This window comes from Amia ocellicauda, chromosome 16, assembly GCF_036373705.1.
Source record: "Amia ocellicauda isolate fAmiCal2 chromosome 16, fAmiCal2.hap1, whole genome shotgun sequence".
In the NCBI taxonomy this organism is placed as follows: Eukaryota; Metazoa; Chordata; class Actinopteri; order Amiiformes; family Amiidae; genus Amia; species Amia ocellicauda.
This window is the reverse complement of record NC_089865.1, coordinates 12,230,002-12,248,351: the sequence shown is the minus strand read 5'-3', so window position 1 is coordinate 12,248,351 and position 18,350 is coordinate 12,230,002. Positions and strand designations below refer to the sequence as shown.

The window sequence follows — 18,350 nt, the reverse complement described above, 5'->3', positions numbered from 1 at the left end:
TATTTTTTTAATAAAGTTTTCCCCCCATTGTGGCAATCAAAGCTCCCATGCACACGAATTCTTATTTCAAACATTGCAATCTCAAAATAAAAATAAAACGATTTTGTATTGTATGTTTAATGTTGCGTTGAGTGCCTGCAAATTCTAATTCCTATGGGGTGGTGGACCACCGAAATAAAATGTAGGATCCAATATGAAGAGGGATGCACAGGTAGCACCGATCATCAGTGTTACCATATGATGATGATGATTATGTTTTGTGTGCTTATGAATGAAAAATAAAAATATGCACGTCTTTTCCAGCGTGTGACGGAAAGCATGCCACTTAAAACCGTGCATGCATTTTTTTTGGGGGGGGGGTCCTCTTTGTTTTGCCGTTTCCATCAGCAGCGTTTGTGCCCGGGGTGCACCAGCCTCGCGATAGTGTTTGCACAAGCGCTGCGTGACGCCTAACGCAAAGGTTACACACACGGGCTACTTCAAGACGCACTGCAGAGGTGTAGGGAGGTTTGTGTCTCAAAAATGTTATATTTTCCACATTGGGCTGGATAGCACGAGTTGAATGGTCGATGCCAGGGGCTTGCAGGTGACAGAAATCACGGGGTTGCACTGCCATTGACGCCTGTGTTTTGTGTGCTTTCTCCTTCCAAAAAGTAGCTTGATGAGTGTCCAAAGTAACAGTGGAAGTGGTGGAAGTTTGGAGGGGACGCCATCTTGGTCCCAGCTCTCCACGTCCCCAACACCGGGCTCGCTTTCTCAGCAACATTTCACGGCACCTGTGAAGGCCAAGGAAGGTAATATACGCATATATTCATGTTACACGGCTCTTCTTTCGAAAGGGACGGGTGTTTTTGGGATACGGGCGACGGGCAGTCTGGAAATGGGAGTCCCAGGCGGGTTACGCTGAGGCCGTGGGTTAGGTACTGTACAGTGCAGCCAGTCAATAGGTGTCTGCTTGATATGGAGTATCAAGGAAAAAAATCTCAAGAGGCCAGACGGAAAACAGCTATTTTTATTTCTACTTTAAGTGCATTATTTCCCGACTCCTAACTAAACGAGTTTTACATCGCTTTCAGTGTTTTTTTTTTTTTTTTTTGGGTTGGTAGCGGCTTCCGTTTGGAAAAGCAATTGCAAATAAAAGTGCCTCTCTCTCTCTCTCTCTCTCTCTCTCTCTCTCTCTCTCTATTTTGCTAAGATGTCTGATAATAAAAAGGGTCGGGTCTTTTGACATCATGGAGGACCCGTGGATTTGGTTTCGACAGGCAGAGTTTTGTGTAATTGATCAGGGCACGGAGTGTCGGAATAACACAGGTAACCGAGTTTAATAATGTAACTAATGGTAGCAACTTCCTTCGCCTTTTTTGGCAGCAAGTCTAGGATGACACATTTTTATTGCAGTCGGTAAACTGTGTCATATATATGCACAATGCATAGGATGATGATGATGATGGTGGTGGTGGTGTGCGGGTGAACGGAGACTCGTGTTTTTTTGGGGGGCTGCGTACAAAACTGCGATGCATCGTGAAAACGTTTTTAATTAAAAGGAGCAAATGTTCCGTGATGTCAACAGTCCGCACGTTCGTCGCCTCCAGCGCAGCGTTTGTGTAGATGCACGTAATTAAGTAGCCGCAGTTAATGCAATATTTGGTTAAACAATCACTACTTTTAATGCAATGACTTAGGTAGTAAAATGGTGGAGAAACATTCTAGATAATCAAGTTATTGGGTGGAGTTTGGATGATGCCTATGCATGCAATTCCAAGCAGTTTGTAAGTTTTTGGTTTTAATTGGTTTTAACCTAGTGCGACTATCAAATTAGTTCTTAATTGTGTTTCTTTGTTTTCTATATCAGCATGGCATCCCCAGAGAGGGACCTGCCGCTTGCTTGGCAATACTCCATATAATATGGGCAATTGAAGATGCCCTTGAGGGTATGAGGTGATGTGGTAACAAGGTTTACCTGAGTACTTAATCGAACGGTGGTGCTAGATGAAAAAACAAAATAACCCATCCTTTAAATACTCCAGTCATGTCCAGTTAGGCCGCCCCCTGACCCAAAGATTTGTTTTGTTGAGTAGTTTAATACAGATCTTGTATCCAATATGATTGCAACATTTGCAGATATGGTGATAAACGATATGGATGTTATTACTATACAGATGTAAATGTAATGCATAATGTGAACATTTGTAATTTGTTCTTTAGCTAGCACTTAAAATGGTTCCCAGCTGTTCAATTGATGATTTGAAAGATCAGTCAAAAAGCTACTTAACTAGAAGTCTAAATTATTCTGATACAATAGGCTATATCATATGGAGGAAACATGCTTATTTATAGGATGCATATGGTTAAGTTAACAAAAAAAACAAAAATCAACAAAACATGCCAGTTGATAGTCATTGATCTCTTTACACACTTACACTCTTACGATGTAGTGTTTTAGCAAACCCACAAATATTGTTGAGGAGCTAAAAAAAGTTGATTCCTTTTTAAAATGTGGATTTTAGGGAGTTTAAGTGTTGCATCTGTCATAAACAGGTGGACGTTCTACAATGCTGAACTGCATGCTGCTAAAATGAAATCCTCTATGTTATAAGGGTTCTACCGCTTGCTTGTGCAGGGGCTTAAAGTTTAGTGGCTCTGAGCACATTCAAGTCTTATTTATGCAAAATTGTGAAGAAATAATCCGTCCTTACAGAAGTGAATGCATGGGCCTCACATAGTCTTTGTAGTCCAGAGTTCACAAATGTTTGAGATTTTTGCTTAATATAACTAATATGGACAGTTCTAGGAAATGTCCCCAACATAGCCATTTTTTTTTTAATGTAACTTGTGTAATTTAATTTTGCATTGCATCATTTTAAAAGTGTAGTGTAAATAAGGTGGCCGAGACTTTTGTAATGTCATCTATTATGACGAGGACCCAGCGTGACATTTTAACCTGTTTAAAATTTAGCAAGAAACCCATCGGTGCATTGCTCTTGTCAGCAGAATGTTAGTACAGGGATTTACCAAAAGTAAACACGAGCCTAAATTTGAAAGAACTGGCACTTGGCCTTTCAAGTATACATGGGAGTTGCAGAATTGAAGTATAGTATGTATTCTGGCACTGCCTTTTTCTTAATGCGAGGTAATGATGGTCTTGCTTATTGAGAGATTGTGTGGGAATTGGTTGTGGATAAACCCTAAATTGCGTAATTGAGTTTGTATTTCATGATTATGTCTGCCATGGAAGAGTAGTAAAGCCCTGAGTTAGTCCTAACCTTCGATTTAACTCTTCCCTCTGTATATTTTAGACAAGCCACTTTTGTTCCATAACGCAGCAGAGTGGAAGATTTGTTGTGTATTGCAGTTGACTACCGTTTCCTAGGTGTTAGGAGGAGTTTGTCTTGTTGCTCTCCAGTCCCTATTCGTTGGACACCTTCACACATTCTATCGCATTTACAGCCTACTGTCTGCATTTACTGTACATATTCCACACAGTGTCTGTTGTGTTGATTTTGAGTGTCCGATATGTGTAAGGGTATCTTGGCTTCTCTAGACTTGGGTGATCGGTCTATCAGCAGGTCACAGAAGAATGTCTGGTGTCTGAGTTTTGTCCTGTCAAGCAGAGCTTTGCTGGTTTCTGCCACTGTTCTATTGGATAACTATGTGCTTCCTTTCAAGTCCCCATGGCAAGCTGTCTGCGGACTGAGGCTTCCTTTGGCCTACATCTTGCACCTAACAATCATTTTATCATGTGACTAAAATGGCTTCTATGAATCCAAGGGTGTGTCTATTTATTTCTGACGAGCACAGTATAATTAAGTTAATTTGGGGAGCTCGCAGAATTATTTTAAACTTAAGCACATATTTAATTCATTTTGTTCAGATCATGAGTGCTCCAGGAGAGAGAACATTAGTTAGGCTACATTGTAATTGAAATGGCTGTGTGAAGATGGACGATTCCATCGCTTGATGTCTGTGTTTGTGTTTGGAGTCTCTGGCCTAGATTTCTTTCCCTGTTCGAGAGAAGGATAAATTCAGCCTGTTCAGCCATTTTGAACTCAACTTGTCATAGTTTATATGGTAAAGTCAAGACATTCGTGATTGTACTGTAGTGTTTTATGTGATCTGTGGTGTTGATTGGCCATGTAAAGTTTCTAGTTATAGTGGGTTTGTAGACAAAATTAAACCCAAGCTACTGATATGAGAGTGCTAGCTTTATTCAAAGTGGAGGTTGCATGTACATATTTTTAAACTATGCTTGTCAATGTTTTGAGCCTTGCTGTCATTATACTGTGTACTGTATTAAGGTATAGACTAGTTATGTAAACACCTGTGTTCCACAAAGTGCCAAAAAAATTTTTGGAATGATTTAGTTTTACTTATATCTCATTTGCTTAACCTTAGCTGATTTATTTATTTTTTAGTTTCAAAGCTTTTTCTTTGGGAGTGGGAAAAATTTGTTCCATGAGTCCCAGTGGATCATCTATTTGGGAAAATGATTGAAAATGATCTATCGATAAAAACGATACCTAACAAACTTCGTTTGCACTGGCATCCTATAATTATGCTTCTTTATATATATATATATATATATATATATATATATATATATATATATATAATATAAAAAATATATATATAATCAGTTCTTCATTCAGTATGAACAGATAATTGCAATTTCTTTTTCCTAGTTTTGAGTTGCACATTTCATTTTTCAGATTTTTATTATACCCTCACTGCTCTTGGTTTAAGTTGTCCTAATAGATCTCGTATGCATCAGATAAAATATATTTATAAAAACTCTAGTGGAGCAGTGCATATTTAACAGCAGTCCTAGTCTATTGAACATCATATACATTTAAATGTTTATTTTTGCAAACTCTGCATGTGAAAGCCTGAAAGTTAATTGCAGTGTTAGAAACAACAGCATATTTTGTTTCTTCTACGGTGTGTACTTATGTTCCTGTATGTGAGCGAGTGTAGAAGAGCGAGGGTGGGATAAGGGTGAGGTTTCTGTTTCCTAAGGAAATTGATCCTTGTCACAAAGCCATCACAGCTGGCACCTGATTCTATATTCTTGGCTCTGAGAGGCTAAAAGGACATTGAAAGGAAAGTGAGACTGCATAGTTTGATGCAGGAGTGTTGTGTGTTTTGGATGGGCCTTCTACTGTACATACTCAGGGATGGAACCTGGTCCCTTGAAACACAGCATCTAACCTTAACAACAATAAACAAATTCTTTGCTTTCCAATTTGATTGTATGATCTCTTTGAGAACAAAATGTAAGGTTAACATTTTGAAAAAAACATTTTATGCTTTATCAAATGTTTGTAAGAAAATGTTTATTTAAAAGATGGGAGGTTAGAAATTGTGATGTTTTTAATTCAGAAACCACATTCTTTAAATGTAACATTTGCTTTTTAAATTACAAAACAATGTATGTAAACCTCTCGTGAGTTATAGGATCCATTATTTTTGCTTCATATGATTTTAGACAAAGGAACTTTCAGAGGAGACCTTTGTCAAAACCAAAAAGCACTTGTAAATCAACCACGTTTGTAAAAATTTTAAGGGTTATAAAAATGGATGTGAACTAGATTTAACGTAATTTTGAGCTTTTAGATGGGTATATTGTCAAAAGCAGTTTAGAGGTCATGTCCGAACATCCAGAAAAGATGTGTAGGCCTCACTTAAAGCAAAACAAAAACCGTATTGCATCAGAGTGCTTTATCAGTATTGATGTTTGTGAATAAAGATTTATTTTAGGTGTGGAATTCAAGCAGTATTTTCTGGATGTTTGTCAGTTGATAGTGCAGCTGTTCTGTTAGGTGCACTGTAAATCCAGTACTGTGGAGCTGCATTGCTAAAGATGCTGTTTGCCGTTTTTCTAGCTGGACCACACCTATCTTCAGGGGAGAAGCCGATACATTCTTTGTGCTCTTCCTTTTTGCTGGGGAAAATATTTAGTTAAGGCCTTTCACCCATATTAGAAAGTGATTCTAAGATGATGATGATGATTTATTTATTATTTAGGATTGAGATGTGTATTCAAGATGTGCTGAATTTTCTTCTCTCAAGTGTTCCCCAAAGTCTTGGTGCTCATCAATCTAAATGTTTCATAATTTTAGATAAACTAACAATTGGCAATAACCAGCCTTAGCATACTTTTAATATTTCAGCATGGCATTTCGTTTTCGTTGAATTAGAAGTCATGTGAATTTCATGTCACATTTCGTGATCTTTTACAGTTCCCCATTTCATACGTTGTATTTGTGGATGGATGTTCCTAGTGTGTACTTGTAAATGTAGTCTTCAGGAAAAATGTAATTTTTTAATTGAAACTTATGGTCACAAGGTAACATTATGCTGGTAAAAACCACCAATGCACAGAAACCGCAGGGTTGTGTCTTTGAGTCGTGCTAAACTGCTTGACTGCTCTTTGTGTCTGGTCATGTAACACGTGTTTAATGTTCATTGACATGGGATGAAAGTCACACTCCTAATTTAAATAGTTTATGAACATATTTTATGTATTTATGAAGTCGGCAAGTTTGGTTAACCATTGGTTTTGTAATGGGAGCAGGATTGATTTTGATTGGGTTTGGAATATAGACATATGACTGAATACTGAGAGAGGTCTTTATTAATGTCACATTCTGTTTTTTTACAGTGAAACCTTTTAATGTCTTAAGATAATTTCGAATTTTGCTTTTATTAGGATCACAAACCCGGATAACATAGTGGATCTCTTCACGTTAGCTGAGTTGCATTCTTATTCATTTGTAGATTTCTGGAATGAGATATTTAATAACTTAGTCCACATCCTACTGAAGTCTCTATAATAACCCTCATCGACCATAACACTAAATCTTTGCAGGTTTCAATGTACTGTCTTAATGCCTGTAATGTATATATGCAATAATGATATACGTTTCGTCTGATGGTAATATTATCCTTCTAACACAAGTTGTAAATGTAAATGTCCCACCCAGGAACTGGAGTAACAATAATAGTAAGCCTCTTCAAGACAGAAAGACAAATAGTCTTATCTGTGAATGATCCATGGCACAAGGATAATTAAGATTTTTTTTTAAATACTGACAGTTCTATCCTCTCCATATTTCGCACAGTGCATGTCTGAACATTTCAACAGTACGAATCAACAACAGAGATGGAAACATTTTGGTAACAGGACATTTTGAGACAGTGTAAATATAGTCAGTAATGACTGGGATGCCAGACCGCTGGATATAGAAAATGCCTTGTATACATTTGCCATTGGAAAGGTTTAGTTTACTCTGATTAAACGTAGATAATGGAGTGTCAATTGAATTGCATTTATAAATGGTCAAATTGCTTGTCTTTTCCATGCAAATATAGTTAGCATTGGTTAATCATAGATTGTGTCCTTCACTTACAAGCTAGCCTACACATACACCAGAAGAACTGTAGTGTGAAGCTACTCAAGTGAAGATTATTAAAAAGCAAGTCACCCCACAATAAAGTTGAATTTCTGCTGTCCCAGTCCACAGAGTTGTGGAATTAATTGTTTTTATTAATGACATGACAATTGTATTTGTAACATTCATAATTGGGTACATGGAATTTGTATGAAATATAAGCAACATTGTTATGTCAAATGTAAATAGAGAATTAAATGTACAAATATTTAGAAATGTTTCCCCTAGAGGTGTATCCTGGTGACTGTCCGTTTCTGCCTCTACTAGGTTACAAACTCCATACACATGTATCCTCCACATAATTGTATAGTGTTGTACATGTTTAAAATAGATTTTTATTATCTGAATATATTGTTATAGAGTATAGTGTGGTAAATGGTGAGCTGTCATAATGCTACTCTTTAATTTTGAAAAACTGCTGAAAAAAAAAGTCACAATGCTGGCTGATTAAACTTGTGAATAACCTTTTGATTTGTATTTAATATATACAAATGTATGCCATATATACAAATATATACAAATCTGTATGCTATACAGATATGACTGTTAAATCTTATCTGACCATCTTTCAACGATGTAGTTTATATATATATATGCATGCGCAGAAGTCTACACCCCCTTGAAAGCTTTTCAGATTTTGTAGTCAGTTCTTCAGTTTCATGTATTAAAAAAAATCCACTTCCCTACACACCACACTCCGCACTGTTATGGAGGGGGGGGGGAATATTCTGAAAAAAAAAAAGGAAAACTGAAACAGCTGTGAGTCTGTTGTTGCACACCTAGATTTGGCTATATTTTACCGTTCTTTACAAAACTCTGCAAGCTCTGTCAAGTTCCTTAGAAACATTGATGAAGGGCAATCTTCAAGTCATGCCACACATTTTCGATTGTATTTAGGTTGGTGGTCTGTCTAGGCCATTCAAGGATGTACCATTTTTGTTCCTAAGCCACTCCAGTGTAGTTTTGGCTGTGTGCTTTGGGTCGTTGTCATGCTTAAAGGTGAACTTTTGTCCCAGTTTCAGCTTTCTTGCAGAGCGCAGCAGGTTTTCCTCAGATTTTTTTTTTTTTACTTTGCGCCCTTTAAAAAAACTGAAAAACAACCCAAAAACAAAGCATTTTAGTTTTGTCAGACCACAAAATGGTTTGCCATATGACTACAGAATCTCTTGAATTCCCCTGAATAGATGGGGTTCTGGGCTTTCTTGGATACCATACTGGCCACATTCTTGGAGTGCTTGGGATATTGTTGTCCCAGTCTTGGCCATAAAAGCCTGTATCTTGCAAAGTTGCCATTGGATTCTCGGTGGGCTCATGTCTTTTTTTTTTTTTTCTCTTCTCCTCTCCTCCATTTTCCCATAAAGAATCACAAAGGAAGTGTTAAGATGAATTTCTTAAAATGCTTATTGGTTAATTCCTAAATGGTGTAGTGCTATTTCATACTGTAACGGTGCTGTGGAGGAGTATACTAATGCAATAAAGACCGTAATGAAGATAAGATCTAAATACCCATTGGTGGGGTGTACGTTGGAGTTTCTGAAGATTTATTTAACATCCTATATACGTCTTTTTAAATATGATTTTGTTTTAATTCGTAAACATGTATAGGCTGTTGGGTCTCTTTCAAAATCAAGATAATTTGTTATTTTTTTAAATTTGAATTTATATTGTTCCTTGCTTCCATCTAAAAATATCCAAGTGTTTTAAGAAAGTATGGTAAATCTTATTGCTCTAATGAACATAGTTGACATTTATCGCTGCTTAATACAGCTTGCAAGATAAAAGTAACTGTTTAAGTCTTCACCTAAGTTGCTCAACATGTGTTTTTAAATGGTATATTGGGAAGATAGGCTTCAAAGGAAAAACCCTCTTCTAACAAACCTGTTATCTTGTGTGATAAATTTGTAAACGCCTACAAATACACTTGTTTTAATTACGTAAATGGTTTGACCTCTGTCTTTGAAAAGAATAATTGAAGACACTGAGATACTCTAGGAATGCCTGTCAGATTCAAGTATATCCAGTGTAAGACCCAGTGCAGTTTGATAATGCTTATATGTCATTCAGTGTGAATGAACACTTAAAGTGTTGAATGGTTCCGAAAAAGGTAATGCATTAAGGGTTCGTTGTGCACTCTTACTATACACTATTTAGATTGTACTCGTTTGCAAGTCCACAAGTAGAGCGTATCAAACTGTGTACGATACAGGCTTGGCAAAATGCTTCCAGTTTTTGGCTTTGGGCTTTTGCTTATTTTGCATCCTGGTCATACACAGCAAATAGTGTGTGGGATATATTTATTTTTTCCCTAGCTGTAATCACCAATATAAATAACTTTGCCATTCTTTCTGCGGATTTACATAACACTTAATATGATAAAAGGCCTTATTGTAGTGCTTATCTTGTCATCAGTCTTAACGGTAGCTTATTTTGTTGATGTCTGATAGTGATTTTGTGAGCTTGGATATGATGAACTTCATTTCAGAGAGCTGATGTGGTGCTGTAGTGTAATGTCAAGCTGTAGACCGTTTCATTATCTGGTGAACTCCAGAATCCCCATTTATTTTGCTTCTTTTCAACAAATGTGGAAGTGGCATCCATCTTAGATGTCTTGCAGCCTACAGTACCTGTTCCATTGTGTCTACTGGGTCTTTAATTTCTGATATTCAACAGCAGTAAACCCACATGAGAATACCTGGTTTGGCTGCTGTTTCATTTCAAGCGTGTGTGTATTTTCTGTGTTCTGCCCTGGACAGTAAAATGTGCAGTACAACTTGATGATCTCTTTGAGTAACATATTGCATGTTTAACATGGCTTATAGCCCTACACGATTTCTGTATATTCAACTATTGAGAAAATTAGGTTAGAGACTAACAAGGACTTAATAAACCTCTTCTTAAAATGGCAGCTGTTCACAGGCAAAGTAATCCATTAGGCTTACTGTACCATTGCAATTATATTAGGATTCTCAATCCTCAGTCTTGGTGGCGTTATGGTCACCCCCCCCCCTCCTGTGTTTGGCATTTGTGATATTCGGCTAGTGTATTGAGTTTGGCTGCAAGGTAAATAGGAGAAGACTGTGCAGTCTTTCATTTCTTCTGACCCAAACCTCAAGGAATTTGTTTTGGGGAGGCTGACAGTAAAGGGGAGCCATTACTGGCTTATTTGCCAGATCAGTCTTGCTGAGCAGCAATTTGAGAACTTGCTGATTTATTGCTTTCAGTAGTACATCACATTCATGATCACTGGTGGCTTTTGTCTGTAAATCTGTAAACAAAATGTAAAAAAAAAATTAAAGCGCCTACAGGTTGCACGTTTTTGAAAATTGTTACTTAAGTTCTTGAGGAAGACCATCTTGTTATATAAAAACAGGATTTCTCCATGTTGCTGTGATACGATTTTACTTTTGATGGTCTTTGTTAGGTTTCCACAGCTGAACGGTACTATTTTTATTTTATTATTTTGATTTTACAGATTTTTAAAGGCTGTAATCTGATACTGGGATCAGATTACACTCAGTAGTGACACTGCTTTGTCAGAGTAAATGTTCCTAGAGAGCCTTGGATCTCTCCAGTAGCCTTTATCTATCTGTGGTACATTGCATGTGTGTAACCAGGTGGGTTTCAGATTACACCAAGGCACACCTCCTTCCAGCGGGCACTTCGCAGTCTAGTTTGTTTTCCATTGAAAGGTTAATAAAATCCGTGGCTTTTGTTTCCTTCAAAGTGACTGGACTGTGAAGACTTGCATGATGCAGAGTGCCTTTCTCCTTTTCTTTAGGGTGTGAGCAGTGTCTTTATTTACAAGGATAATTGTGACATCTTAAACATTCTCGTTCTCCAAATGAAGCTTGAAAATACATGCTTTCTACCTATTTATTATAGTGTCTATATAAATATTGTAAGATTGGAAAAAAAAAATGTAGGTGTTCTTTCTGGGTGCATTTATTAACGTGCAGGACGAGAGGAATGCAAGTACAAACAGAAGGCTGTACACTGTTATGTTTAATTCCAGCACTGATGCTTTGGTACTCTTTGTGTCCAAGCCAAGTAAGGCAGCCAGCTTTAAGCTCCCTCAGGCCTGAGGTATTTTCTCTGCTGGGATCTTCATAGACAGACCTGCATTGTTCCCGAAACCCATTATCTTTAACGTATTTGAGTTACTGTTATGCCTCTAGATGCTGTTGTAAATCATGTTTAAATTTTAAAGGTAAATTTAAACTGCTAATTTGATCTTTATCTTGGGATCTCAGGGAGGGGACTAAAGCTACGACAACATTTTCTATTGAAAGATTTCTGTATTTTGATGGAAGCCTTAAAGCCTTGATGGATTGCTCTGTGGAGTGCTTGCCTTATTTGTATTTGAGGATCTGTAGGCAAAATAACTGTGATCTGTCGGAAGCCACTGGCGTCTTGGAGAGCTCTGTGAGCTCGATTTAATCTTGGGCTGTTTTCTATGTGCGTTTGTAGGTAATCAGTTTGTTTTCAGCTTATTTCTAAGCCTTGTGGTACTTACTGCTCATGTGGCGCTGCTGCTTTGTTGTTAATTTCCTATATAAAACTGATAAACCAGATTTATTTAGACGAGTTTTGAAATTTTAAAACAGTGAGTTTAGAATCCTGTTTTTACTGCTAGCATTGCACAAATGTATCTATTGCACAACTAATTATTTTTTCCCCTCTTATTACTTTAGGAAAACCAAAACTAATCAATTATCAATTTAGGAGAAGCCTCAATTTCCACTTGCCTATAGTAATGTCAGATATTGTGGAATTTGCAGAGGAGTAGGCAGTGGTTAGGATTAAGTGTGAAAGTGTTGAAGGAATAATTGTGTACTTGGCTAGGTGGTGCTGAGTTTACCTGCTCAGATGTATGCTAATTAGAGGTAGACTCAATCAGCAGGTAGGGCTCCTGGGAAGACTGTTCTTTCTTTATCCTTTTCCATTAGAAACCTTATGCTACCAGTATTTTAGCCAGAGCAGTCTTGACTTTAACAAGGGGGGATAGGACACAGACTTTCAGTGAAGAAGTGTTTAACAGTCTCTCTAATGGGTTTACTATAAAAATGTTGATTCCTAGCTATTTAAAATAAAACATTTAATGTCACAAATGCTTCTTGCATTGAGCTGCAACAAGCTGTATTTTTAAACCGGATACGATTTTGCCAGCTATTGGGAGTTTTCTGGAAGGCCTGTAAACAAGATGTTACAAGATGCTTTAATAGTGCGCTGAATGCTCATCTGGAAGAACGTTACGATGGGAAATCCCAACTGTCCTTATTTTAGTCCACCGCCCTTTCGCTCATGTTTTTGCAAATCTAAAATCCTCCTTTAATAAGCACAACCAGCATGATGCATAGTGTGTTTTTTTTTTTTTTTTCCCCGTTCTTTTTCCCTGTGCTTGCTGGATTGTCCCATCTTATTTTCTTTAAATGGCGATTTTTAACAAGTTTCTAAATGCACATGCAGGCAAACAAGTTGACCTGAGAATGCATTCACTTGTTGTGCAGACATGAACTCACATACTCAAATTTGCAGATGGAGGAAATTACTTTCAGCTGTTCTTTATATTAGTATTAAAACCTTATTTTAGTTGTTAAATTAATAGCCCTTTTAAATCACTTTGATTCATTGACAAAGCAGCACTGAAAACAGTAAAATTATCAGCCACTGTCTTAACAAGAATTTCAGGGACTAGCAGACCATTTCAAATCAAATTGTTGAGTGAAATCAGATTTTAAACTTCTAAAATTAACACACTCTAGTAGATAATGAGGATAATTAAATGCTTTGTCAAATGATTACAACTTTTTTTTTTTTTTCCCCAACAAGTGAAGATAAATGCCTCTAATATACATTTGTTTGGGAAAGTGGTTAAAAATACCTAACGTTTTATAAATTAAAAGCTTTATTTGGGAAGACTGTATTCTTGCTCTCAGTTTGTGTATTTGGGGAATCCAGCAGAGGCTAGGGAAATCTGTTGTCTGCAAACATGATCTAAAATAGACGGTGAACCTTCAGTATTAGCTAAGAAATTTTTTACATTAAATGTGCAAAGAATTGTACACACAAACATTCTCATTATTGTTGGTTGTAACACGGTGAATACACTGATTGAAATTGAGTAGGTAGGAATTCTCATGTTGCAGTGAACATGCTTTGAACATTTGCCTTTCTGTTTTAAGGTGTACTTGTATCAACACAATATAGGAGGGACCACTTACATCAAACAAACCAAAAACACTCAGGGAAATCTTAAAGGACATATGCCCTACAAGTGTCAGTTTGAATGTTTTTTGTAAATTTGGTTCAGTTATAGATGAAACCATGCAAAAAGAGCTGTATCCATTATTCTTTGGTGGAATTAAGACTTTATTGTAAACACAATGAAAAGTCAACTTCCTTTATGGATGTGCTCTTGTTTTTAATCCCACTCCTTTCAGTAGAAAGTGCTACAGTAGAAAGTTATGCAAAAAGAAACCAGGTCATGAAGCTGGAGTTATTTTAGATTTTAGCCAAACTGCCAGTAATCCCGAGCAAATGAAAAAGGCATTAATTGATGAAAAGCATGTTTTTACACATCTATAATTAGGAAAGTTTAATTTTGGAGAATCCTTAGTTGTATCCCCAGGATTGTATGCGTTTCTTTTAACTTTTGACTTTGTTTTATTGACTTGTGATATCATGTTCCTGTTTCAGGTGCAATGGATGAACTACACAGCCTTGATCCCAGGCGACAAGAGCTGTTGGAAGCCCGGTTCACTGGTGGTGTGAGTGGCAGCACGGGGGGCAGCACGGGCAGCGGCAGTGCAGGAGCTAAAGTAAGAGCGACGCCACATGCATGCACACAAACGCACACGCAGCATTCTGCCTGCAAAAGCAGCTGCATTTTGTCAAGGCTGGTGAGGGGAGAACTGATCAGTTTTCTCAAGCATTTTAATGTAGCGCTTCACATCCTATTAAGAAGATTGGAGAACTATTTGTTTTTGTCTTTAATGCTTTACAGTGCTCCTAAGCAGATTAAAATATATTGACCACATCACATTATTTTTTGTAGATTTAGGTTTTTTTTTTTATGACTGAAAACCGATTTAAAAGATTATCACTTGCATCAAATTTTATAAATCAACTAAAGAATTATGGTTGCAGCCCAATTTATTATATATAATTACTCCAAGCAATATATGGCCCTTTTCCGAAGAATCGGCTATTGCTTAAATGCAGTTGCTTGTTAGTTATACGCTGAGTTCACACTGTGGTTATTACCTCACTACTTTAATTATGTGTTGAGTATAAAATGTTTACTTACTTATGTGGTGCTTCTTTTCTGTTTTCTAGGCCTTGACAAATAATGAATGTTCAAACCACAGTTTTGGAAGTCTTGGTTCCTTAAGTGATAAGGAATCAGAGGTAAGTTTCCATTTCATGTATAGATGTATGCATATCATTCAGAAACCAGGGCTTGTAAATGTCCATGGCGAACACTTATCAACGTGTGGGGAAAAAAAATCTCAATGCCAGTTTATATGGACACTTATGATGTCTTCTTTGATACTGAACAAACTGTTTGTGTGGAATAGATTGTTAGCAGACTGGGGGGGTTGCCAGTACTTATTTGACTTGTCAACAAACAAGCAGACGGGTCCATTCAATTGTGCTAAAGTATAAACATTTATTAGTTTAAATCCGAAAATAAACTGTAATGATAATTCATTGTCTCCCTACTTCTCTTTTCATGAATTTTCGAAAGTAACGATAAAGACGAAAGGAGAAAATAAAAATAAAGATAAATAAATAACAAATAATAAATCTAACGATTGTAAAAATGTATTTGCTCCCCACTACTCACTCCAACTACATCATCAATCCGTGCTCAAAGGCATAACAACAGTACAGGGAAATACTTTTGGGAGTGCAGTGCATAATAGAGGAGCAAGTGTAACTAAAAATACCAATTATATTTCTTACCAAAATTGTAACTAATAACAAGCTATGTACTTTTTATTATAGAAAAATACGTAAATTGCTAATTTGGCTCCTACATGGATTATATTATTCTTACAGTTAAGAGTGGTTGTTTATTGTAGCTCTAATATCATATTTTGCTGTTATAGTTTGTAAAGAGTCTCCTTAAATGGTAGCAGTAAATGCTATTGGTATATTAAGTATGGAATATTTGACAGTTCAGTGAATACTTTTGTGGTACTTTATGCGTATCAGGAATTTGAAGAGTTTTGGTCTCTTTATTTGCCTTGGTTTCTCATCCACTGATACTTAGCATTTAATGAAGTGAAGATGAGAGAATTGACAATTCCCTTAGTTCAAATATAAACCGAAGCAATAGTCTTCTCTACAGTGCAGTCATATGATGTCATAAGAATATGCTTCTGTGTACTTGGTGTTGGCGAGATCAGCTAATTGATGCGAGTGCTTAATGACTTCTTGAGGGACTCTGTGCTCAGTAAGTCATAGCCAGCCAGCCAGCCAGTTAAGTGTGAAGAGGACTCCAGCAGAGCTTTGTCTGAATTAACTTAAGAACTTAACCCGCCAATACCGGGCTTGCAGTAAGAACCTTATTGTTTAGGTCAGTGTCTCTGCCTCTCTTCCTTTATGCTAGCACACCTGCTGGTGTAATAAATCACTGACTGAGGCTTGTGCTGGGATAAAATAAACAGTCTCTGTCCTCCGTGGGCCGCGCTGCTGAATCTGCACAGATGTCATAGGCACAGATGCTAGCCATACGTCACAGTGTCTCTAATGATGCACTGTTAATATTCTCAATCAAAGCAACACCTGTCATTATTGTCATTCGGAAAGTCATCTTGGTCTATATTTAAATCCACTTACCATTAAACTGAAGTGGTTTCTTTTGAGTCATATATTGACTTGTGTTGAAAGAAATGAACCCCCCTGCAGAATTGTGAAAGATCAACTGACACACTGGAAGGAAGGGATTTAAAGAAATAACGCACACACAAACTACAAACTATTTCATGTAATATTAATTCTTGTAGACTTGTGTGTTCAAGTGTGAACCCGGCATTTACTTGGAAGATCTCATATTTTTATGTATTTGGATTCCAGCATGGTTTAGAATGAATGTACTACGATTACATTGCTGCCAGTGTGTACATGATGCTTGACTGAACTGTGCCCTATGGTCCTGCTCTTTCTAGTCTCTCTCCACTCCAGATTCTGTATCAGTTGCTCAAGCCCAGCACCAATGGCCGTGTAAAAAAGTCAGCAATGACAGTGTAGGTCATTCGTGAGCTTTCTCTGCTCACAATTGTGTATCTACTGGCACACATGATCGCTCACTTCTTTTTTTGTTTTGTTTTGTTACCAAGTAGAAATGCAACTATAAGTAAATCAAATATGTCTTGTAAAAGGACTTGATTCTTGCTTTTTTTATTATTAATTTATAAGACCCATTAAACGGTTTTCCTTTCTCTGTTAAGGGCTCTGATGTGAAGAGAGGCAGCTCCCCTGCGTATTCAGTACGTATTGATTTGAATTCCCCTTAATACTGTAGGATGACCAAACAAAAGTCCATTACAACCTTCATTTAATTATTTTTTTTGTAACTGGTGTTATAGATAACTAAATATTTTTACTAATATCAGCAATTGTCAATGTCTTTAAACCCCAGACTAAAATATTCCTGCTTGAGTCTATGAAGATGTTGGTTACTAAAACAGAACTGAGGAATTTGATGAGGCTTACATTTTTGTCACGCCTAATGTTGATCGTGCACAAGGCAGTGGAGATGAGCTGTGTGTGTTTATAAACTAAGAGCAGATCATCAACTCACAACCGCATATAGGCTGTGAATGAAATGGAAGAGTTAAGTCCCTTTATAGGTATGCACATCTATCAACCTAATATGGCCCATTTAGAAGACTACATAGTTTAAGAATACCTTTCCTGATGAACTGTAAGAAAGATTACATCTGATGAGAGTTAAAGACATTCACTTAACTATTGTCCCTATTTTATGAGAAGCTGAAAATGTATAATTTGAAGCATGACAAAAATTAAATAGTGAATACCATGACTTTTGCGCAGAACGACTTTAAAGTTATTGTTCATTTTGGTTGTTTTCCATGGCTCGTTGTCCTAGATTGAGAAAATGAGGCCTCTGTTTTGTATCGGGTTTGTCATTCTTTCCATTACAAGACCTTGCCAAAGAACCTGAGCTTGTGTAGTATGTCTTCACACTTCACAAGTTGAAAAAAATATTTATTTGAAACTAGGATGTAGAAAGTCTACATTGTTATCATTACAACAACAACAAAAAAAACTTAATATACTCTTGAGTTAATTTTTTTTTATGACTTGGTGCATCTTGAGTATAGTGTGGTTATAAAGTGTAGGTGCCCATGATTATGAAACTCAAGAGTAATGGGGGGGAAATCACAAATAAGAACTGTATAATTGTTAAACTTTTATCTTAAAGAGAAAAATCGGTTTTATATCTGCAGTACAATTCTTCATATGCCCATCTTCTTTCTTGTCAGGTCAAAACAAAACAAAAAAGTGTTTAAGATAAATCTATATGTAATAATGAATTCACCAAAAAAAAAAAAAAAAAAGTGTTTTGGAATCACCAATTTGTTCCCCAACATGGCTCCCTGATACAATCCTGTGCAAAGGCAAGAAGCATTCAAACCACATACCTCCTCCGTTGTTGGGACTCAGTTGTGCAGTTCTTGGTGATAACCCTGGAGGTTGTCATTATTGGTTGAAACTGAGGATACGCTGGCTGACTCAAGCCCATCCAACCAGCACTGCTCACCCAATTGCACGCCACACCCTTGGGGAATCCCAGTCACAGTCCATTATAACACAGGCCAGATTTAATATCACTTGGGAATCCCTGTCTCTAGTCATAGTGGTACATTAAGA

The 18,350-nt window shown here is 36.9% G+C and overlaps 1 protein-coding gene across 6 annotated transcripts in view; it reads left to right on the top strand.

The window, feature by feature from the left end:
- Nucleotides 1-409: 409 nt before the first annotated feature.
- The window catches only part of tlk1a (tousled-like kinase 1a), a 29,962-nt gene continuing 12,021 nt past the window's right edge, over nt 410-18,350 (top strand). For 2 of the 6 annotated variants that reach the window (XM_066687933.1, XM_066687935.1), the window contains exons 1-5: nt 410-507; nt 655-794; nt 14,145-14,266; nt 14,784-14,855; nt 16,904-16,942. In XM_066687933.1, coding sequence (XP_066544030.1) covers nt 662-794; nt 14,145-14,266; nt 14,784-14,855; nt 16,904-16,942 — 366 coding nt within the window. In that variant the 5' untranslated portion in view covers nt 410-507; nt 655-661. Of the gene's footprint in view, nt 508-654; nt 795-1,195; nt 1,312-14,144; nt 14,267-14,783; nt 14,856-16,903; nt 16,943-18,350 lie in introns of those variants that run through there. The other 4 variants (XM_066687936.1, XM_066687937.1, XM_066687934.1 and 1 more) reach the window with 3 other exon arrangements.